This window comes from Lactuca serriola, chromosome 4 (genome assembly GCF_051521515.1).
Source record: "Lactuca serriola cultivar US96UC23 chromosome 4, Lser_US96UC23_V15, whole genome shotgun sequence".
NCBI lineage: Eukaryota > Viridiplantae > Streptophyta > Magnoliopsida > Asterales > Asteraceae > Lactuca > Lactuca serriola.
Genome location: NC_136411.1, coordinates 237,569,056 through 237,593,714, shown reverse-complemented (window position 1 = coordinate 237,593,714; position 24,659 = coordinate 237,569,056). Strand labels below are relative to the sequence as shown.

The 24,659-nt window shown below is 35.8% G+C and overlaps 1 protein-coding gene across 1 annotated transcript; it reads right to left on the bottom strand.

The window, feature by feature from the left end:
• Positions 1 to 1,194: 1,194 nt before the first annotated feature.
• On the bottom strand, positions 1,195 to 4,470 carry LOC145096853 (ent-kaurene oxidase-like). Its single transcript, XM_079034213.1, has 6 exons — positions 4,231 to 4,470; positions 3,942 to 4,102; positions 2,903 to 3,205; positions 2,200 to 2,454; positions 1,756 to 2,112; positions 1,195 to 1,689 (listed from the first exon to the last, which is right to left on the bottom strand). Exons 1-6 carry the CDS (start codon positions 4,379 to 4,381, stop codon positions 1,381 to 1,383), a joined length of 1,536 nt encoding a protein of 511 aa, XP_078890339.1. The 5' UTR covers positions 4,382 to 4,470; the 3' UTR covers positions 1,195 to 1,380.
• Between the last annotated feature and the right edge of the window lie 20,189 nt (positions 4,471 to 24,659).

Genomic DNA, 24,659 nt, shown 5'->3' with positions numbered 1-24,659 from the left:
ACCACGCCTTGAAAATCCAACATTGTTGTGCTTGAATGTATGTGTCTTTTTGAAGAAATTAAACAACCAGAAAGTTAAAAGCAAAACTTTTATCAGCCAATCTAATTTCGTACGTACTCAAGAAAATCTTGTAGCCAAGTTGATCCTACAACCTGAGATCATAAGTACCGAAGGTTAGATAAATTAAAATCAAACGTTTAAGATGCATGATTTAAAAATTTCATAAACTAATCAAAGCCTCAATTACAACAAAATATACAAATTTCTTGCACAATCTGTTTTCGGGAACACCAATTACATCAACGGTAAATCTATCGGTTGGAATGAGCACTTACATAAACAAACATTCAATGAAATTATTTAAACCTAATATGTTACCTATAACATGAGTGTCGACACTTTAGGTTGAATCGATGAATGATAGACTTTGTCTACAGAGAAGGAATAGCCGGTGGAATGTTGTAATGGTGGAGACGAATTATGGTTAATAATTCTGTAAAGGTATGTTACGATTGGAATCCGGTTTTGGAGACCTTAAATCCAATAAAGAAAACCCGTAACGGAAACGCCTAAGTCATCAAAAGAAATTGGGTGTGAGTGTGAGTTGTTATTTAATGAAGATGATATCAGTAATTTGATATAAATATGAAAAATCTATAAAGAAATCATAATCAATAGCCCTGATTGTTTAAAATGATGAAATAATATTTCTGTTTTAATATATATCAGAGATTATATAATCATATAAATAATAATTTACGTATTTAATCAATAACCATTTAAATTTGATATTGTTTTATCAATTTTGCACTGCATAATTGCAATTTTGTAATTCCAAATTGTTTCAAAACTTACAAAACTTTGGTGGAAAATAAAGGAAAATTATTCCTATTTGAGTTAGTTTTTCCATAACAACAAATAAAGCATAGGGGGGAGATTATTTTTTTAAAAAAAATATAATCATATTTTGAATCTCAACCCAAAACAATACATATTTTAACTAAGGATGATGTCTTTATAAAAAAAAAAATTAAGTGGACTTTTTGGGTGTAATATGATATTTCCATACAGCTATAATTATGTTGTCTTATAAACCATATACTATTCCAGGTCTTAACATCCATTTATTTCCAATTTTGATTATAATATATTCATCCCAGATCTTGATATGCTCATTAGACTTGAACAACGTCCTTTTAAAAAAACAAGTTTTATTCATGTGATGCAACTTGAAAGTATAACAAACTCTACCAACTTGAAAATATAACAAACTCTACCTCCAAAACGATTAAAAAACCAAGTTTTACCCAAAACAAGTATAACATATGTATATAGATGTAGGTTGTAACCCTGACATTCATAGTATTATTTTCCCTTTAGTTAGTTTCTTGGCTTTAAAACTGCAAGCATAGGATTAAGCTTCTGTGTTGTGAACCCAAGCGTATTGACATCTTCTCCGACATCATCTTTAAGTCTCCACTCAAACTCTTGAACCATTCTCCCAATCCCTACACAAACAAGCAACATCGCCTGCATAGCCCCAGCACACACTCGTTTCCCAGCTCCAAAAGCCATTGTTTTTTGGAGGTTGATTGGTTCATTATCCTTAAGAAACCTCTCTGGACTCCACTCCTCAGGGTTTTCCCAGATTTCCCTCTCCATATTACACCCATATATATTCACCGCAAGCTGCAAAACATCATATGATTAATTACATCATCCAAAATTAACAACTTCATATTCATGTAAACAAACCTCAGTCCCAGCAGGAACATGGTATCCTCCGAGCTCGGTGTTCTCATGCACATATCTTAACGGGATTATCGCTGCTGGACTATGAACTCTCAGTGTTTCGTGAAAAACAGCAGATAAGTAGGGCATCTTGCACAACTTCTCCTCGGTGATCTTTTCTGACCCACAAACATTTCGGATTTCATTGTAGAGTCGTTGTTGCTTGTTTGGGTGTTTTGAAAGTTCATACATTGCCCATTCTGTGGTCACCATCGTGGTATCTACTGTTTCAATGATCGGTTCCCAAAGTGACATCAACAATTGTGTCTCTGTTAATGGTTGTGCCTCCGATAGCAAGTAATCGATGAAACTATCCAAATTCTTAAAATACAAACCAGGTTAATTAACATAATCATATGATATCCTATTTGTGAGTGCGTGTATTATGAAGTAGCATACTATATATACCTCTCCAGAATCTATGCGTTTTCTATGTTCTTGAATCACGGCCTTCATCACAGCCTTTCTTCGGATGTACATTTGTTCGATTGTCTCCTCGAATTTGGTGTTGGGTATCCACTTAAGATACGGGAAGAAGTCTCTCCAGTCAACTTCTGCAGCACCCATCATTGGATCCACAATCAAAATCTGAAACATCTCATCTCTTGTCATGGTAGTTCCAAGATCACCCACGTAAATGCTTTCGATATCTCTCCCAAATGTCTGCAACATTATATATGTTTATTATGTTATTCAAACTTTCTCTTATAGCTTAGCAAAAACAAAAAAAAAAAGTAAATTACACGAATGGTCCCTATGGTTTGGTGTAATTTGCGCGTTTGGTCCCTAACTTTTTTTAACTTGGAAAGTTTGTACTGTTTGTTTTTGTTACGCGATTGGTCTCTGTCTTACCTAAAAAAACTATTATTTAAATACGAAAAAATTGTGGGATAGGTAGGTAAGATAAGGGGGTTGAGGTTAGGGTGTGCTTATTTAAATATTTTAAAAAATCAAGGGCAAAATAGTTTTTTTAGGTAAGACATGGACCAAGCGTGTAACAAAAACAAACAATAGAGACCTTCCAAGTTAAAAAATAAGTTAAGGACCAAACCCGCAAATTACTCTAAACCATACGGACCATTCGTGTAATTTACTCAAAACAAAAAGTCACCTGTTTGAATGCTAGCGTGAAAAGTTCAGATTGGAAAATTTGTCGAAGGTTTATTGCTTCATGAGGAGAATTTGGAGCCAACGCATGTAGTTTTGTCGATAGATTATCTGCCATGGTGTTTCTATGTGCACGATGTCTCTTTTGAGCAGTTGGGCCTAAAATACTGGTGAGTAAGTTACGTTTGACAGTTTTGTGATAATCGTCATAATCACTCATGACAACCATGGCTTTATCGGCTGAGAGGATTTGTAATGCCTTTGAAAGCTTTCTGGTTGAGATGGAATCGTATCTGGTAACCATAGCCTGTGGCATCGTATTAAAGAAAGAACTAATTAATGACTCTAACTTCAAATATAAACACATATTTAAGCGGTGTTTGGATAGGGAAAAAATAGGTTGATTATTGTTTATTGCTTAATCCCACCGCAATAAACAAATTTAAGTGTTTGGATAGTAGTTTTTAAATATCAGTTTATTGCGGTGAGAATAAGCAAAATAAACTGATTTTAATAAGCAATGGGGGAATGCTTATTGCTTATTAGTCATTTTACACATATATAAGCTGTTTTGTTTGCCAAATACTTACAATGATTATTGTTTATTGCTTGCTTATTGCATATTGCGGTGGAAATAAATATTTTTTTAAAATGTGTTTGGATTAGCTTATTTGGATAGGGAAAAAATAGGTTGCTTATTGTTTATTGCTTAATCCCACCGCAATAAACAAATTTAAGTGTTTGGATAGTAGTTTTTAAAAATCAGTTTATTGCGGTGAAAATAAACAAAATAAACTGATTTTAATAAGCAATGGGAGAATGCTTATTGCTTATTAGTCATTTTACACATATATAAGTTGTTTTGTTTGTCAAATACTTACAATGATTATTGTTTATTGCTTATTCCCACCGCAATAAGCTAATCCAAACACATTTTAAAAAAATGTTTATTTCCACCGCAATATGCAATAAGCAAGCAATAAACAAATAAGCTAAAAACTATTTATCCGAACACTGATTCATATAAATGATAGGTGTAGCACCTCTTTGGCAAGCTGATTCGAATTTACGACAACCATGGAGCTAGCTCCAGTTTTAATGGAGTAAATAGGACCATAAGTTTCTGCCCATTTTGTAAAAGTCTTGTAAGGTTTCTTCTCCTTCAATTCGAGCAAATTTCCCAACAATGGCACCCCGGGTACCGCTGCAATTATCATTTACACTATTCAACGTCTTTCACATTGACTAAATTTGGCATTCAAAAACATCGTTTTCTACAATGCATAATTTACATGAACTAGAAAGAGAGAGGGAGGGGTGGTGGAGGATTACCAGGAACAGAAGGAAGATGATTTGGATTATCGGATTGCTGAGAGAGAAAACTTTTGAGAAACAGCAGAGAAATACCACCGGCAACAGCCGCCGCCGGACCACCAAATGCAAGTGCCGCAGATCCCACTGGCGTCATGGTCTTTAAATCCATCTTTGTTTTTATCCCAGAGATTCAAAGGAAGAAGACAAGCGCTGGTGGTGTGGAAGTTGGTATTTTTGTAAATGTATATATCTATACAAGAAAGCAAAGGAAAAAGATCCATAAAGGGTGTTGGTACTTGATCCTTTTAGCAAATTTTGTCGTCAAATGCCCAAGAATTTTTCAACAGATTCCAGTTCATCCAAAAACAAAAAAGTAAATAAATAAATAAATAAAACAAAAACAAAAACAAAACAAAATTAAACTTATTGTTAATTATATTGTTAAATGTCTATTCTAATATTTTTTTTTATGTCAATGGTCGAGTGTCATATTAATAAATATATAAAGGTTGTAGATATATCTATATTTTTTGCCTACCACTTAATAAAATTGTGGTTTTCTAATTATACCTTTCTGATATATATATATATATATATATATATATATATATATATATATATATATATATATATATATATATATATATATATATATATATATATATATATATATATATATATATATATTAGCCGTTACCCATACAGAGAGGCCGACGACGAATAGTTTGTTACGAAAGATAGTTTTAATGTGGCGATTCGTTTCCTTTTAGGCGTGAGCTACTTCATTGCAACGTTTTGATAGACTATTTTATGTCGGATAGTTTATGCCAACAGATAGTTTCTATCTAGGTGCGTAGTAAGACATTACGGCGAAAATTGAGTATATTATGTCTAATTAAACGGGTCCGAATAGGGTAAGTTCTCTTTACTCGTTAAATGTTTCAACCCGATATCAACTTGACATTACATAACAATTTATTATGTGTACTTTAATTTTGAGTTGAAATTAGAAGTACATTTTCCATTTTGGTTTAAAAATATTAGTATATGGTTATTTTGGGTTAAAGTTTGTTTATGTCGTTGTTTTAGAAGAAACTTTCTGTTTTAACCCGGATTTTGAAAAACCGTATGATTCGATCCAATCTAAAATTGATATAAAACCAATGATTGTGGAACTGCTTTCGTCCCGTTCAATTGGTTCTACCGGCCGGTTTGAACATATTTTTAAAACTTTGGTATTACTTAGGAAAAAGGTTTTGTAGTCATATAAGAAAAGTAAGATCGCAATCAACACTTAGGAAAAATATTTAATAGTCGTATAAAAGCATATTATTCTTTTCCGAAAGGAAAACTTCAACGCAACGTTTGGTCAACATGCAAAACGAGCACATTTTTAATTTGAAAGAACATTTGTTATGTTATTGCAATTGTGTTACTTTGTTTTTAGTTAATAGTATCCACGAAATCTAATATGATTTTTGGTTTTTTCTTAGAAATTGAAATGTTTGCTACTGGTGTTGATTTCGTTTTCTTCATCAATTAACCGTCAAACTGCAAAAAAAAATAAAAATAAAAAAAAAATAAATAAATAAATTAACACATTTAATTGTTAGTTTCCATATAGCATGCTATATTTTCTTCTCACCAACAACAACAATCCCAAAGTAAGATGATGCAAAGTCACAACCACTCGTTGCTCTTTCACCTTTACCGTTCTTGTTAGCTCCATCATTGTATTATGAAAAACAAGAGTTTAAATGAAAAAATAGTAACGTACTTTCGGTGATTTGTTGTTTATATCATCATACTTCATTTCTTCCTATCACATAAATGTACTTTGAAAAATCTACCTGATTATAGCAATGAAAAGGAAACACCCATTCCTATAATAGAGCAAATCTTTCTAATTATAGTCTTGGTAAGAAAAAATGTGATATTTTTATCCATTTTTCTTGATGATTTCATCAGAATAACCATTGAAGCATCTTCCTATCACATATGCTTCGAAAAATTTACCTTATACCAATGAAAAATGATTTTTATTTAAATGTCATTGCTACAATTAGGTAAATGTTTTCAAAATATAATATTGTAATACAAAAAAATGTAAGTAGGGTGTTATGATTATCAAAAACAAATTAATTGAAGTATGTTGCTACTTCTTTAGTTTAACGCTTTCGCCACTTGACCAACTTTATTGAAAGAGGATCAAGAACTAATGAATTAAAGCTAAATAAAAACAAGGAAAAACATGATGTTTCCGGTTTCCACTCACACCTCCAGTGATCAGAATCCCATTATCATCATATATTGCAATTTTATTAAATCCTGCTCATCAAGTAAAACATCAAAAGAACAAAAGCAAAAGGTCAACTTTGCATTGAAAAAAAAATGTATTGTTTCAAGGGAACTTATGAAGCATGGTCATATGAACTTACAATTTAGATATGGTTCTTATTTGATAATATAATATCTCTATATCAATAAATAAATAAATATTAGAGTATATTGTAATACTCAAGGGAACTTATGAACCATGAAGTGATTCAAGTGAGTGCGAGTCTATTCTAATACTCAAATCTTATTTCTTAATTACTCATGAACGTTGCAGCAAACTTTTGCTATGTCTAATACACTTCAGACAATCTACAAGCCAATTCATGACAGTGTTCTTTCATACATACTTCCAAAGTATGAGCGATTGTGGACTGTTCGAATAATCTTATTATTTAGGAAGTCAAAAGATGCAAAGTGAAATAATAGGTACATAATTAACATAAGACAGTAACTTTACTTATAAATAATACTCCTTTATTTAATCATCAAATGTTAATTACAATGTATCTATTACACGTTTCGAAACTATCTAATCTAAATTAATATCGTTCTTCAACCCAATGCTCCTAATGTGCTGCAAGTGTTTAACCCTACAAGTCCCTTCGTAAGGGGGTCTACCGGGTTATCCTCTGACGATACCCTTTTTACTACGATGAGTCCCTCTTCTACCCGATGTCTAATGAAGTGATATTTCCTGTCGATATGTCTGGATCTGCCATGATCCCTCGGTTCCTTGGTTAAGGCAACCACACCTTCATTATTACAAAAAATTTCTTTAGGCTGCTTTATAGCTCGTACAACTCCAAGGTCTCTAATGAAGTTCTTCAACCATATTGCCTCCATTGATGCTTCGCTTGCTGCTATGTACTCTGATTCGCACGTTGAATTAGCTACGGTCTCCTACTTGGAACTTTTCCAAGTCACTGCTCCTCCATTCAAGGTAAAGACCCAACTTGACTGAGACCGATAATCATATCGGTCCGTCTGAAAGTTGGCTTCACTATACCCTCGCATCCTTAAGTCATCACTCCCACCGAGGATAAGAAACCATTCCTTGGTCCTTTGAAGGTACTTAGGAATATTCTTGATTGCGGTCCAATGCACACTACCTGGGTTCCCTTGATATCTGTTGACATGCTCAAGGAGAAGGCCACATCAGGGAGAGTACAAGTCATAAAATACATGATCGAGACAACCGTGGAAGCATAAGGTACTCAAATCATCTTTTTTATATCGGCTTCGGTACTCGGATGTGAGTCTTACTCAATTTGGTACCTCTTTGGATTGGTAACTCCCCTTTATTGGAATTATCCATACTAAAACCTTTGACTACCTTTTCCAAGTAAGTATTCTGACGAAGTCCTATTAGCCTTTTACTCTTGTTTCTCACTATCCTTATTCCTAGAATATAGGCAGCCTCTCCGAGGTCCTTCATAGCGAAGCACTTCCCAAACCAGGAGTTAACCTCCTGCAGGGTTGGGATGTCGTTTCCTATGAGAACTATGTCATCGACATACAATATGTGGAAGCTAACGATACTCCCACTGGCTTTGACATATATGCAGAACTCATCCTCTCTTCGCAGGAAGCCAAACTCTTTGACTTTCTCATCGAAACAAAGATTTCATCTGCGAGATGCTTGTTTCTACCCATAAATGGATTTCTCAAGCCTGCACACTCTATTAGGGTGGTTCGCATCGACAAAACCCTCTGGCTGACTCATGTAAACATCCTCAACCAACTTTCCTTTACATCCATGTGCCATATTTCATAATAATGAAACGCAGTTATGGCTAGCATAACCCGTATAGACTTTATCTTCGCAACTGGTGAGAAGGTCTCATCATAGTCAACTCCGGGATTTTGATTAAATCCCTTCACAACCAATCGCACCTTATAAGTGTGCATTTTCCCATCCATGTCAATGTTCTTCTTGAAGATCCACTTGCACCCGACCATCTTACGACTCGCCACATTGTCAACCAAATTTCAAACATGGTTGTCATACATGGACTGAATCTCGCTGTCTATAGCCTCTTTCCACTTTTTAGACTCCGGGCCTGGCATGGCTTCCTTGTAGCGTTTAGGTTCATCCAAATTCACTAGTGTACTATCACTAATAAATGTATCACCTTCGGTAGTAATAAAACTCCGGTGGAACACATCTTTATAAACATATCTTGATATCTAGGTTCAGACATACAACCAAATTGATTTTCAACAAGTTTACGAAATACAAGATTCTTAGTCAGATTTGCTTAGGTTGGAAGAGGAAGAATTCATTGGTTAGATACAAATCGATCCAACACCTGATGCAAATTGATGGATTTTAGATCGGCTTTAGTATATCTTAGAAATTGGAAGATTTACAAGTAACCAAGAGCTAGTATGACATGAAGAATCCACAATATGAAGAATTCAATAATATCAGTCTTATAGGATGAACACATGGGCTTTGAGGTTAAATTTCTAGGATCTGATTTCCCCAAAGATATCCACCAAGATAATCAGAAAACTAAAATGAGTCATCGACATCATCAAACAAGAAAATACCCAAATTAGGTTCATTTTGATTTTCATTTCTAACTTTCGAGTTTCATTATGTAAGAACAAACCTCAAAAATACAAATCTCAAAAAAAATATGCAAAACCAAAAAACGCAAACCTCATCGGAAACCTGATGAAGGTTGTCGATGACGTTGGAAGAAGAAATCAGGATGATGATACGGAGAGTTGTTATCACAAACGTCCATCGGCCGATGTCTAAGGCTTCATATGATCAATCCTAACACTAACAATATTGGAAACTTGATCAAGGTTTTCATGATTCTTTTCTTCTGGATCTAATGGGGAAATCTGGAAATGGTGATACATTAAGTTACAATATCACAGAAGAAGATAGGGATGTGCTAAACAAGAAAGATGATTTTGAAGGGATGGGTGTATGCGTCGATGATTTTGTGCCCATTATCAATGATATTGCGGCCAGACTGGTAATACATTAAGTTTTAGAAATGGCCCCTGCAGTTTTGGAAATAATCATAAAATACAAAGATATATGAAAAAAGAAGGGTAAAATGTCATTTTATTGAAATTTTACTGCAGTTTTTGATGCCACGTATTGGAGGGACCATTATGTAATATCGACAAAACTTAAGGACCAAGTTTGTCCATTTTATTGAAATTGGACAATATGTCCCTTTTACACCATACCATAGGGACCATTTTTCTAATTTCTCTTCCATTTATCATGTAATTGGAATGGACTCAAAGTTGTACTGTTCAAAAAGATTGTTAAAATTTATTCAATAGATCGGAATAGTTATTCCGATTGGAATGAAGAATTATTTTTAGCTAACTCCAAATATGAATTACTAAAGAGTGTAACAGATTTTTATTACCCTAAAACATATGTTGTATTAATTCAAAATTCAAGTAATGATACATTTTCAAGTTGCAGTGTGATCAAGGAGATTCTTATGAAGATAGATTGTGTATTGGAGATAAAAGGATGAGGAACATTGTATCTCGTTTGATCAAATTACCATTTCATATTGTAGGTAAAAAAGGAGTTCATGGTTCTTGGGTTCTTAATGCTAAAAACTTGACTCACAACCATGAACCATCTATTTATATCTATGGGCATCCATCATTATGTCGACTATCACTGGATGACGTACAAAGTGTAAAAAATGACACTTTCTCGCATACCTCGGAGGCAAATTCTTTATGATTTGTGTCAAAAAATTCTAGCGGATTCTCAAACTATATATAACTTGAAGGTAAAACTCCGCAAGGAAAAGTTGAAAAATCAATCAATTGTTAGTGTCTAATTTGACGAGCTTGAAAAAGAGAGTTTTATTTATGATATTTTATATAATATAATATCACATATAACTTATTTCTTCATCTTACATCGAATGTGTATTTTGATACTACTAGTTTTAAATTTATAAATCCGAATCTATTACATCTAAACTAATGCACACACTTGTAACACTGTATTTCTAGGTTTTCCCTTTAAGCCCTTGACATTTAAGAATCTTTGCAAAATTGTTCCCTAACTGAGTACACCGGGCATACTCTATGAGTATGATGGGCATACTGGCTCGAAGATTGGACACGGAGGCACCCAGGAACACTGGGCGTACGTGGGAGTACACTAAGCGTATTCTATGTAGAGGAAAACCATAACTTTTAGGTTTGTGTCCTGGTTAAACAACTTATGTTTCCTTTGGAGCATCTTATGGTCAACCCCTACTCCTCCAAACCCTAAGAACGAAACCCTAATCTTCATTGAGTGTTTGTGAGCCTTTGTGTGATTTTTGTGGTGTTTTTGTGTCCCTTGAAGGAAGTAAAGCTTAGTGGTGAAGCTTTGGTGGACTTGGAGCTTGAAGATCCAAGATCTTCATTAACTTTGCAAGCTATTTTTGATATAAAGGTCCTAACTTTATGTTTCCCTATGCTAGATCTATTTTAGGGATTTATTTGTTCATCTGTGGGTCCTTTAAGCCTTGCTTTGGAGTAAGGGCTACTCCAGAGGATTAGGATGTTAGATATTTGATTATCTAAGGTCCATTATTCATAAATAGGCAACCTTGATGTCTTATTTTGATCCATGCATAATCTGGGGCTCTTAATATGGGTCTTAATGGTCAAAATTCAGTGTTGTGTCCTTTTGAGCCATGCAAAGGCTCCAAGTTAAGGACTTTATAGATTAGGACATTCATTTAGACTTAGATTTGAAATTTGGGTCTTTAAATGAATGTATTAATACCTAAAGGAAAATGTGCTTAATAGACGAGTATGATGGGCGTAATCAAGAGTACGCTACACATACGTACCCGTGTTCGCGACCATGCATGCAACCCAGTATGCAGGGCATACGTCTGGAACGTGCAACATACTAAGCCTGGAGTATGCTTTTTCGTTTTGGGCCATTTTTGGACTAGTGTAGTTGAGCCTAGTTTGGCCATCATCCATTTTTAATTTTAGGCAATTGTTAGGAATTAGGCTTTCTTTTGTTAGGGTCCATAATGGGTTTTGGTTATGTTTTAGAGCTTTAGGCCATATTGGGTTTTTCGGTGCTATTGGATTGGGCCTCAAATTTTGGGGCTAGTGGGAAAACGGTAAAATAGACTTTTACCCTAAGTGTTGGACAATTGGCCTAGGATTTTAGCTATGGATTGTGGACCAAGGACTAATTGGATTATTTCATGATGTTACTACAGGGATTTTACGGACTGGTAGTCTGAGCTTTTAACTGAGATATTTAGCAGCTTGAAGTGAGTTTCCACATTGTTCTTGGCGGGTCGAAGGCACCAATGTCGGCCCATGGTTTATTATGATTATGATAGTAGTTGTATGCGCGACTCTTGCATGTATGTTATGTGATATGTATACCGGGAGGGGCCCAATGCCTGGAGGGGCCTGATGAATGTATTGTACGCCATTTATCATTGTGATTCTTACAAGTGTTTATGTGTCTTTGCGTAATACATGCGGGGCCCGATGCCAGGCTAGGCCTGATGATGTGATGAGGTAGGGACGATCTCATGCTACTGATAGGTCTGTTCTGAGCGAGTCTCAGTTTCGGGTAGAGCCCATTATATGTTTGATAGGTATGGTATGTGGTGTTTTGGGGAACTCACTAAGCCTTGTGCTTATGGTTTTTAGTTTAGGTTTCAGACACTTATGGTTCAAAGGAGAAGAGTTAGCAATGAACGCACTGGACACACACTATGATTTTCGCTTTATATAAATCTGATGTACCAGATTGGCCGTTTGACATACTCTGATTTTCTTGTATGGTTTTATAAAAGACATTTGGGTTGATGGTTTTATTATATTAAAATAAAATTTTTGGTCTTAATTTTTGGGACGTTACAAGACTAGGCATTGAACCTAATCATATAATAGTATAGTTGTGGTAAGAATTGGTGTTGGAATGGAAATGGTTCAGATCAAATAATTCAAATGTTACTTAAATTAATAACATAAAAGTAAAAGGGAGGTTTTTGTTTAAATTAACTAAACTAGTCTTAGTACTCAAATTAAGCAAACGAAACTAAAGACCAAAATAAGAACAATAGATAAGAAATGTTTCCACTAGAATACAAATCCCCCTAATTTTTATGTTTGATTTTGTAGATGTGCAATGGATTAATGAATTGGTTACCAGAATGTAATTTGACTAGGTATCCTGGTCGGATCTCCTAGTACTAATAATTAATGAACAACTAACACATAAATTATGCAATTTGTAACACACATAATTAATTAAATATAGACAAAATTGCAAAAATGGTCCATGTGGTATGCATTTTTTTGGGATTTCATTCCCAACCATGACTTTTTTGGATTCATGGTCCTTTTGGTCTAGTTTGTACGTAGAATTGGTCCCCCTAATTAACTTCCGTTAAGTTGTTGCTGTGAACCCCTTCATGTTCCTCCCATATGAGGGTATATTTGTCTTTGCACTTCTAAGGGACCATTTTTGAACTTGAAAAAAGTATATCCCCTTTTAAAAAAAATTAATACCTATTTATTTATTTTAATAATTAAAAAATAAAAGAGATCTCTCTCTCTATCTCTTTCTCTCTCTCTCTCTCTCTCTCTCTCTCTCTCTCTCTCGTTCTTCATTTGATAGTGAACTATCCAAATTTGGTAACTGTGAGGTTCTCTCTCTCTCTCAACACTTCACTTTTAGCAAATTTGAAAATCTTTTGACATTATTTTTGGTATTTATTCCTTGCATATATCTAAAATTCAATCTCTGCTTGGACGAACTGGAGTATGTTGGGTAATGGGTGTCATATCTCAATTAAAAGATGACCATTTCTAGTTAGAAGACCTTACAGGAGCTATTGAAATCAATCTTTCTAATGCAATATCCTTAATCACTTGATTTATTTTCTTAATTGTTATGTTACAGAATTACAGTGGATTGATTGCTTGAAAGAAAATTATGTTATGATGAAAGTTATTTAAAGATTGGCAATCCATAAACTCACACGTACATGAAATGATCTCTTAGCATTTCATACAATCATTATATAAAAGCAACACTGCTAAAGTCATACAGTGACATGGTTTTTCCTTAACATTATTTACAAAATAAGAACATGGTATTTTTTAGAGAACACCATAGTTTTAGCTCAAGGGGAAATGCTACTAGATGGTACTTTTCAAGTAAGTCTGATTATATTTATACCCCTTCACTAAATCTTGTTAAACTTGTGCACAAACATCAAACTTTAAATCACATGTTTGTGATTAATCCTTAGTTTTCAGGGAATCATTTTTATTCTTGATTGTTATCCAGGTTTAAACAGTTGGTTTTCCACCATTAGAAGATAGAGAGAAGTCAGCCTCATTATTCACAAGACTTGATTATTTTGGTGGTGGGATCCTTCCAAAAGAAGACATTATATCCTTCTTAGAACTTTAATTGGTTTAGTTCACTTCAAAATAATATAATATTATAACCATATCAATCATATTTTGGTTAATATTATACTCAACTTCTAGGAAAAAAGTTTTGGAAGTTTCCTTGATTTCTTTTCTCTAGATTAGACTTGCAGAAATGGAATCAAGGGCAGTTAATGAAATGTTTGTCATACTGTCTGGCATTTGGCTAGACCATGAGGAGGTATAAGTTTGTATAAATTCTCTTGTGTGTGTAATATATCACCTTTTTCTAATTTTATGGATCAAAGTTGTCTTTTCCAATGGGTAGGAGATGGGTACGTGGCAACGAACTCGATTCTGTTCATCAGTTTCATAGAGAGCTTGACTGGGTCCAAGATTCAAACTCAAAAAGAAACCACACGAATCTGAACAAGACAAATTCGGTGATGGCGGGTCTGTGATGGTGAGATGAATACCAGGGTTGGAGATGGTAGTTGAAAGGTGGTGTATGGCGGTGGTTTGTGTGATATCCTTGAAAGATGAAGACGTTGAAGATGATGAAAATGGACTTGGAGGCTTGTGGTAGGGAAATGGTGTGTAATGTGTGTGTTTCTTCAGGTTTACCACAAAACGAGAGAGAGAGAGAGAGAGAGAGAGACCTCTTTTATTTTTTAATTATTAAAATAAATAAATAGGTATTAATTTTTTTTTTAAAAAGGGATATATTTTTTAGGTGCAAAAATGGTCCCTTAGAAGTGAAAAAACAAATATACCCTCATGTGGGAGGCACATCAGGGGGTTAACAACAACAACTTAACAAAACTTAAGTCGAGGGACCAATTCTACGTACAAACTAGGCCAAAAGGACTATGAATCCATAAAAACCGAGGTTTGGACTAAGACTCCCTAAAAAATGCATAACACAGGGACCATTTTTGCAAATTTGTCTTAAATATATTTAAGCTATAAACAATATGATCTCGCTATTCTTATCAAATATCATGACAATAAATCAACAAATAGCATGTATATCTATGACTCTCTAGCACAATCAAGTTAATGATTAATATTACGTAACCCTAGGATTTGATCAATCACTAATCCTAACAATTTAATGATCATAAACTAATTAAGATTCAAGTTAATGTAATTTCATTTGTCCTCTTAACTAGACATAACTCAATAACAGGCAATACAAATTATAACATCAACATGAAAGATACACAATCAATCGAACACAAGTATTAACCACACTTAAATAATCCTACTAACAAAATCACATCATATTAGCAAGGGTTCATCTACATCTAGAGAAAGTAATGGTTTTTCACTATAATCAGTAAACTAGAGCAAAAAAACATCAACAAAAGATTGCAAGACATGATCATCAAGTAAACCCAAAGTAAAATCCCGATACAAATAGCAATTAAATCTTCAAATCCATGATCCAATCGATTCTATAGCTTCAAAATCAACCCAAAAGGGTTTCTGGAAATCAATAACCATGTAAAAGTCACATCCAAGGCTGTTAATGGCTGCACACCAATTAGGTTTGAGAATGTTATATTTTTAGGGTTTTCATGACACCATGATGTGGTAAAGGTCTCACCACGACGTTGTGATCAGGTTTCCTTGTTGCACACGAACACATAAACATGCATATGAAGAAAATCTGAAATTTTCATTTTCTTAAAGGGGCGCGGCGCGTCCGTTGCTTATTTTTATGCTTTTATCGTTTTTCATCTTTTTCAGCTCTGTTCTCTTCCTTTTGCATACCAACTCCGAATTTAACAATATTTAATCATTTACAAGCATAATAAGTATCATATATCCTAAAATATAACATTTTTTAGCAAATATGTTAAGATAATGGCCTAAAATATGTAGTTAAATAAGGCTATATCAACATCCTTTGTCAATTAAATTGACTTAAGAATATCAACTATCTTTGTGATTGATTGCACATACCAAATAGACAAATATAACATGCCTCTCCTTGACATAATTTGTGTTTCATGCTTTAATACCTCCTTTTGTCATAACTCTATCTTTTTGGAGAAAGAGGATGAATGTAGTTATATTTGGGGCATTAAGTGCTTTTAAGAAGATTCTTAAAAATCGTGATCCTTCCGTGATTTTCTTAGATATAGAGTTAACATTAACGAATTTCATAAAGATGACATTTTTGAACATGAGAAACCATCTGTGTATTCGGCTTTTCAAAGATAACGTGTTCGTAAATTGCAAGAATCATTTTGAAGATGATGAAGAGTTTGATATATTTATGTCATGTTGGATACATGTAGCATATTCAACTACACCAATCAATTTTTGAGAATTATTGGGTCGAATTTGAGTTGCTTTATCATATGAAGAAATTTTCACTTGATTATATAAGAAACGCATAGTTTCACTGGAAAGAAAAGTTTGTTAGTGCTTGGAAAAATAAATGCTTACATTTTGGTAATCGTTCATCTTCAAGGGTTGAAGGTGATCATGCCAAACTCAAAATGTATCTACTTGTGGATTTCAAGAAGTTAAATAAAAAATGTGTCTTACCATTATACATGAACTCAACATACTCTTACTGAAACCTCAACTAAGCTTGACGATACTGGTACACCAGTTGCTGTTCCTACCAATTACCGTAGTATCGCAAGAGCACTCTAGTATCTCACTTTTACTCATCCTAACATCACCTATGCAGTTCAACAATTGTATTTATTTATGCATGACCACAAGGAACCTCACTTATTGGACCATAAACGCATCCTAAGTACATTTAGGACACTATTGATAATGGTTTTTAGTTATATGCATCCCCTTCTCGAGGTGTAATTGCCTATTCTGATGCGGATTGGGCCGGCTACCGAATGTTTAAACAATCCACATTAGGTTATTGCTTTTTTCTTGGACCGAATATTGTCTCTTGGTCGTCTAAGCGACTGGGTACGACTTCTTCGTCTAGTGCTGAAGCCGACTATCATGGTGTTGCTAATACATTTTCCAAGACTAGCTGGCTTTGCAATTTATTACATTGAACATGTTTATCCCCCTCTCTCTGCCACTATTGTTCATTGTGATAATGTGAGTGTGATGAATCTCTCTACGAATCATGTTCAACATCAACACACTAAACACATTAAGGTAGATATTCCTTTTGTTATAGGTAAAGTTGCCTTGGGACAGGTCCGTGTTCTTCATGTGCCATCTTCTTCTCAGTATGTAGATATTTTCACCAAAGGGCTTCCATCGATGCTATTTATTGACTTCAGATCCAAACTGAACATCCGCTCAAGAACTCCTGTTCCGACTACAGGGGCTGTTAGACATATACTTTAGTATTGTATTGTTTATTCTATTTGTGTCATATTTTTTGTGGACCAATGTATTTAGCCCACAATTGTTTAACATAACATGTTTCTTGTACTATGTATATATTTGGTGATGGAATGAAAATGAAGGTAATGGGAAAATATTTGTTGACTTCAGATCCAAACTGAGCATCTGCTCAAGAACTCCTATTCCGATTGCAGGGGATGTTATACATATACTTTAGTATTGTATTGTTTATTCTATTTGTGTCAATAAATACCATCGCTGCTATTTATTGACTTCATATCCGAATTGAACATCCCCTCAAGAACTCCTGTTCCGACTGCAGGGGTTGTTAGACATATACTTTGGTATTGTATTATTTATTCTATTTGTGTCATATTTTTTGTTGACCAATGTATTTAGCCCACAATTGTTTAACATAACCTATTTTCTTGTATTACGTATATATTTGGTGATGGAATGAAAATGAAAGTAATGGGAAAATATTGTTCCTAACACAGTCTATGACAAAACATCATATTTTATATAAAAAGTACTTTTAATTTTTTTTTTTTGCAAATCAATGATTTTAATTTATAAACATTGTGTAATATTTTATTTTATCAACCGTGTAGTACATGAGTTATAAACTAGTATCAATATAAAAAACTAAATTCTCGGTGAATTATGTAAGACCAAAGTCTATGTATGGGAAGCATCATTTAATTTTTGAGTGTCATGTCAGTTTTTTTTCACTCTTCTTTCCCACACCAAAATGACAGGAAATTGTCACTTTTCGCTATCTTTTACTTCAATTTTATTTTTTAAATCAAAATAATTTATTTTCAAGACTTATAATTAAAAAAATAAATCTAATTTTTTAAAAATAATTAGTAAACCCAAAAATCTAATATATTTTTTCGAGCAGCTATTGGTTTCACCAAACTAAGGTGAGTCTACTCATTATACCAATGGGTCGAAGGTACCAATGCCGACATAATACTTGATATGTCGACATAATAGTTGATATGCAATGGTTTTATTAGTTGGCATGTAATGAATTATGTGAAGACCATGGGGGGAGCCCATGACACTTGGTTATCAGACCATAGGGGGATCACATGGAATTCCAGGTAAAGACTATAGGAGGAGCCCATGGGCTTTGGATGTTAGCCCATGGGAGTAGCCCATAGCATTCCAGGTGAAGACTACTGTGACAACCCAAGTTGTTCCGTTACGTTTCCCCGTTACCGTTAACGGAATATTCCAGTTTATAAAAGTTCCGTTAATTAGAGGTCGTCAATTAAATAAACATTTCATTTGTTTACATTTAATATGCCGTTAAGTCGTGATAAAAGGAAATAAAAACACATAACACACATTTCCATTTAATTGGAAAAATGTTAAGTTTTATTACTACGACCACTATATCGGGTGCGACCAAAAGCCCCGTATGACGGCAGTATCGAGTAGAATTCCACTGAGCTCCAACTCCCACCCATATATAAGGGAGAGTAAACCCCATTTGAGCTCTTTCCACCCTCTCTCTCTCTATACTCTCTCTCTAGACTCGTTTTCGCCCCGAATCCGCAACCAAACGCTTCCAAATCGTAAGTCCACTTACCCTAGCTTATTCTAAACATATTGGCTTGTGTTTATACCTAAAAAATCGTCCAAGAAGGCATGGAATAAGGAGTTTACAGCCGAAGAACACTCTAGGGCCGTAAACCCCTAATATGGTGCCAAACATGCCTTAAAACTCATCCTTAAGCTTAGAAACTATTAGGGGATTTAGCCTACGAGTGTTTAAACCCCAAAACAACAAGATTTGTGGCATAAAAGAGGGTTTACGGCCCAAGCACATGCTTAGGCCGTAAACACCCTCTAAACTTGTTAAATCAAGTTCCAAACACTCCCAAACCACCCATAGGCTTAAGACATAAAATAAGGACATGCTATTTAGGGTTTGGAACATTTAAACACAAGGAAGTATAGGGTGACTTGGATTTTACGGCCCAAGCAAGTACCTAGGCCGTAAACTCCCTAAAACACACCCAAATGATAGTTTTAATCCCCCAAAATGACACCACACTCCATTATAAATTGCTAGGAAGGTAGTAGGGGCTTAAAACTTCACAAAAATCAAAGAATGAGAGGTTACGGCCATAAACTCCCTTAGGAGTGTCCCTAGGCCGTAAACTCTGAAATGAAGCCCTTAGAAGCCTTAAACTCACTCATGCCTTTTTGGAAAAGTACTTAGAAAAATCCCATGAACAAGTAGAAGCCTTAAAACACACTAGATACCCTCACCATGAGTTTATGGCCGTAAACTCATGGTGAGATGTCCCTAGGCCGTAATCACAACTTTGGGAGTTTAGTCTCGGATAATAAACTCCATTCCTTAGCCATACACACCTTTAGACGCTACCCGGGGCACCCAAACACTTAACCAAAGTGTTTTCCGCTCCTCTGAGCGCGTATATTTGTTTAATTAGTATTAAATAAACTAATTGTATGTGAACATATGTTATCATACGTTAAATAGGTCATTGTGTGTGTTCGAGTCCCTACGTGACACCGAGCACCCAACCGGTGCCTTCGTCGGACCTACTTACACCAGGTGAGTTCATACCCTGAATGAACCTTTTAAATGTTTTTACATGTTTTATAGGGGGGAATACAAGTTAAACATGCCAGTTATCATATCAATCACATGTGATTGATAACCCACATGCACAAGATTTTACGACAATGTACACTGTTTTACTGAGTAGGACACTATAATGGTTTTCAAAAGGGATTTCAATTGTTTCAAAACTCTTACTTAAACTATTTTATCTAAATTCATTTCAAAGTAGTTTATAAAGGTTCCAAAGATTTTAAAGGCTTTCAAACTTATTTTATCAAGAACACCAAATGCGACTTTTCTAAATATAATGGTTTCCAAGGTTTTCATCAAAGTTCCTTTCATGATGTATACTTTTACTGGTTTGTTACTGCTGTTTCACTTTTACTTATCTTAAACTCCTACTCGATAACGCTTTCACTTCGCGATACGCTTATACCGGATTTTTGTCTCTATCTCGCTTATACTTGTAGCCTCTTATACTTGATAGACGCTCTTACTTCACTTATCGTCGTCTCCACTTCGTGATACACTTACACCTGGTACACTTATACTTCACGACTCGATTATCCCACTCTATACGCTTATACTTCACAACTCGGATGTTCCACTGTACGCTTATACTTGACGACTCGGATATTTCACTGAACGCTTATACTTCACAAGTCGGTTATCCCACACTGTACACTTATACTTCAATGTATGATTCCATTTGATACACACTCAAGCGTAGTTAGATGTATGTTTGTGCTTGTATAGATGCATATAAATCATGATTGAAGGACTTAGGAAGGCTTGTCCGCCCTATTTCCTTTTCTTCGTTGAGATGTGGTCTGGTGGGATCGGATGTCCATCCGAAGGTCGTTGATTCATTAGTTATATATTATGTACACAAGCATAGACGTATGGGTTACTTCAGTCAGTTCAGTTATGAGTCTCTACCTCTAGTTCATCACTTGCATTAGAAACCCACAAGTTGGAAGTCTCTACCCACTATTTGGGATGCATCTTCAAGACACGGCCTTCTCCGTCGTCTAGTTGGTAACCAGAGTCTCCTGTAGGGAGAGCGGACATTGTGTGTATAGATCTATACGGGATTGACAACCCCGCACCCAGACTGCTAGCTACAGTCCCGACCTACCAAGCCAACAGGTGACAAATGTCATATTTTAGACGCTTGTAGGGCGTCTGGTACTCTAGTTAGTATGGTTACGAGTATCCCAGGTTACCTTATAATTCATTGGCTTTAAGGTAACGGTATTTCACCGCCAATTTACATTGTATGCTGGTAATTCATTTTCAGAGTCACTGTTTTGACCTTACAAGACGTATCTTTCATTTAATACTGTCTGGGGTCTGTTTTCTCTATTTTTGACCTTACAAGACGTATCTTTCATTTGATACTGTCTGGGGTCCGTATCCACTGTGTTCACTGTTTTGACCTTACAAGACGTATCTTTCATTTGATACTGTCTGGGGTCTGTATCCACTGTGTTCACTGTTTTGACCTTACAAGACGTATCTTTCATTTGATACTGTCTGGGGTCTGTATTCACTGTTTTAGACCTTACCAGTCGTACCTTTCATTTGGTTCCTTCTGGGGTCTGTGTCTCCACTTGTTAGACTGAACCAGGTGTGTCGTTCGTTCAATACTTCCTCGAGTCTATGATTCCTTGCCTTAGTCAGCAGTCCTCACTAATGATGCATATGTTATTCCCTGATGTCGTTTGATTTCCTCAATAATCAAATTCAGTATTTTGATAATGATAGCAATTTAGGGAAAACTACTTTTTACCACATAACACTGACCAGCCTTGCTAGAAGGCTGCTTTATTAAAGAAAATATAGGATTTTCTGGAAAGAACTCTAATGCACTGTAAACACTTAAACTACCACTTTATAAAGTTATTTGACTAAATGACACTAAATACTTATGAACTCACCAGCATTTGTAAAAATGCTGATACTCGCTTTTCAAATAACTTGTATTCTCAGGTTAGCATTAGTCAGGTACATCCCCGGAGCTGTTGATGAAGATAGCTTAGTACCACGCTGTATTTATTCTATTACTTGTATTACTTTGATGTATTGTAATGTAACCATGTAAAATTTTTACTATTAATGCAATGTTTTGTTGTACTTTGATTACTATAATGCATGTGTTGTGATACTTGACATGACGTCATCCACCCTAAAGCGTTTCCGCCGTTCCGGTTTTGGGGTGTGACCACTACGGAGAGAGTTCATGGAAATTATATATATATATATATATATATATATATATATATATATATATATATATATATATGTTGCATGGTATTGTGCGGTTGTATGTTTTGTGTATTTTGGGAACTCACTATGCGTTTGCTTACAGTTTATTGGGTATTTCAGGGACTTCTGGTTCTAAAGGGAATGGCCCGAATTGATGGCATAACATTCACTCTCCAGTATTTCTTCATTTATCTGTTTTGATACTTTGAAATTTGATACAATATGATGTAATGGATTTTTGGGAACAAATTATTATTGTATCTCTATTTTCAAAAATGAGAAATTTTTGCCAGGTTTTTGGGCTATTGCAAGCTGGTATTAGAGCCTTGGTTTGAGGGATTCAGGCGCACTCTCGGGTGTGTTAAAACTCAAACTGAGGACCTGTACCCGAAACAAGGTCAGACCTGGAAGCTCTAAGGAGTCCGGTGAGGAGGAATTCCTTTAAAGTTCCTTGTCAATTGCTCTTTATGTTGTATTTTTCAGTTGATGATTGTAACACTCTAAAAATTTAAGCCAATTTAAAAGTTTTCAAAGACAACCCAGTTTCGTTAAGTCATTACAAAAAGGTGTTCAATACAATTATTATCAGAGTCTTCCCAGAACCATATCGTAAAACATAAACATGAGGAGCGGTACGATCATGCCTTCTCCTTGCCACGGTCTCCTGATGTACCTGAAAAACATTAAACCACAACTATCAGCCCGAAAGCTTAATGAGATGCCCCCAAAATACCAACCACATACACCATGCATAACATACAATAACTGAACAGAACAGCCATGCACTTCGGGTCGACTGTGTGACTGGTCCGCCTATCGAGCCTTCAGTCCACTTGGTCCACCCTCCGAGTCTATCCATATCCATCGAGTCTGTAGTGTGGTTGGTCCGCCCGCACCGGTCCTTCAACCCACCTCGTCCACTCTCTGAGTCTACAGTATGACTGGTCCGCCCGCACCGGGCCTTCAGTCGGCCTGGTCCACTCTTCGAGCCTCGGCACGTCTAGTCCGCTCTCATGGGGCCTACAACCTATCCAGACTGCTCGCTGGGCCTTCGGGTTAACTGGTACGCCCTGGGTATGTTGGCCTACAACACAAAGCAGGACCCACCTCAACACAACCCCAGTCCAACAACCATGTGCACATAAACATACAATCATATAACAATTCACATCCAATCAAACCGATCTAGCAGATCACATAACATAACATACTCCAGACAGGATACCGACTTAACCGATCACCAGCATAACATCATCCTATATACCAGGATACCGACCTTAACCAGGTCTCTAACATATACCATCCTAATTACCAGGATGCAAACATAGCAAAGCAACAACATAACAACGATACCCGGATTACAATCCGATAAAGGGTCGGCCTTGGTGCCTTAGACCCTGTCGATATAGTGAGGATAACTCACCTTGCAACTGTTGACTGAAAAGATAAGATCATGCTGCTCCAACCTCTGACACGAACTCCACCACTGACAATACCAAAAGACCAAACTCAATAGATACCAATAATTACCAAATTACCCTTGGAAGACAACTAGTCAACTCTTGGTCAAAGTCAACGTCCTCAGTCAAAGTCAAACTTCCTGACTGACCCTACTCGCCCAAGTCAGCCCGCTGACTCGTCGAGTCCCTCAATTCTGAAAACTCCCAGATCGCGACCCAACTCGCCGAGTCACCCCAAGACTTGCCGAGTCCCACGAATTCTGAGTCACTTCTTGCTCAACTCACCGAGTCATCCCTTGACTCACCGATTCACAGCTTAACCAGGAAAGGTTAGGACCTAACGACCAGACTCGCCGAGTCCAAGAACAGACTCGCCGAGTCCAAGGTTATCTTCAACCAAATCGCTGAGTTGTTCTTCCAACTCGTCGAGTTGCTGCCTATCTTCAAGCAACTCGCCGAGTACACCCATGTGACTCGCCGAGTTCCACTAGCTCTTAGCCCATACAGAGGCTTTTCAAGCCATGCAGTGTCACACCCCAAAACCGAGAACGACGGAAACGTTCTGGGGCGGAGGACGTCATGTACAGTATCACAACAATGAAAAGCAGTAAACAAGCAACAACATCATCCATTGTATTAATAATATAATTTTAATACAAGTGTGTTCTTTCATAATATACAAGTGTCTGTCCGACGAGACTCTTGTAATCCCACTCGACGAGATCGAGATCAACGAGAGCCTCAACTTCGTGGAAGAACTGGTAGAGATCATGGACAGTGAGGTCAAGCAGACGAAGCAAAGCCGTATCCCTATCGTGAAGGTTCGCTGGAACACCAAGCGAGGACCGGAATTCACTTGGGAACGCGAGGATCAGATGAAACCGAAATACCCTCATCTTTTCGCTTAGTTATTTGTAACTCCTTAATTGCTTAAATTCTAATTTCGGGACGAAATTCCTTCTAACGGGGGGATGATGTGACAACCCAAAATTTCCATTCTGTACAGACAATATCACTTCAATAGA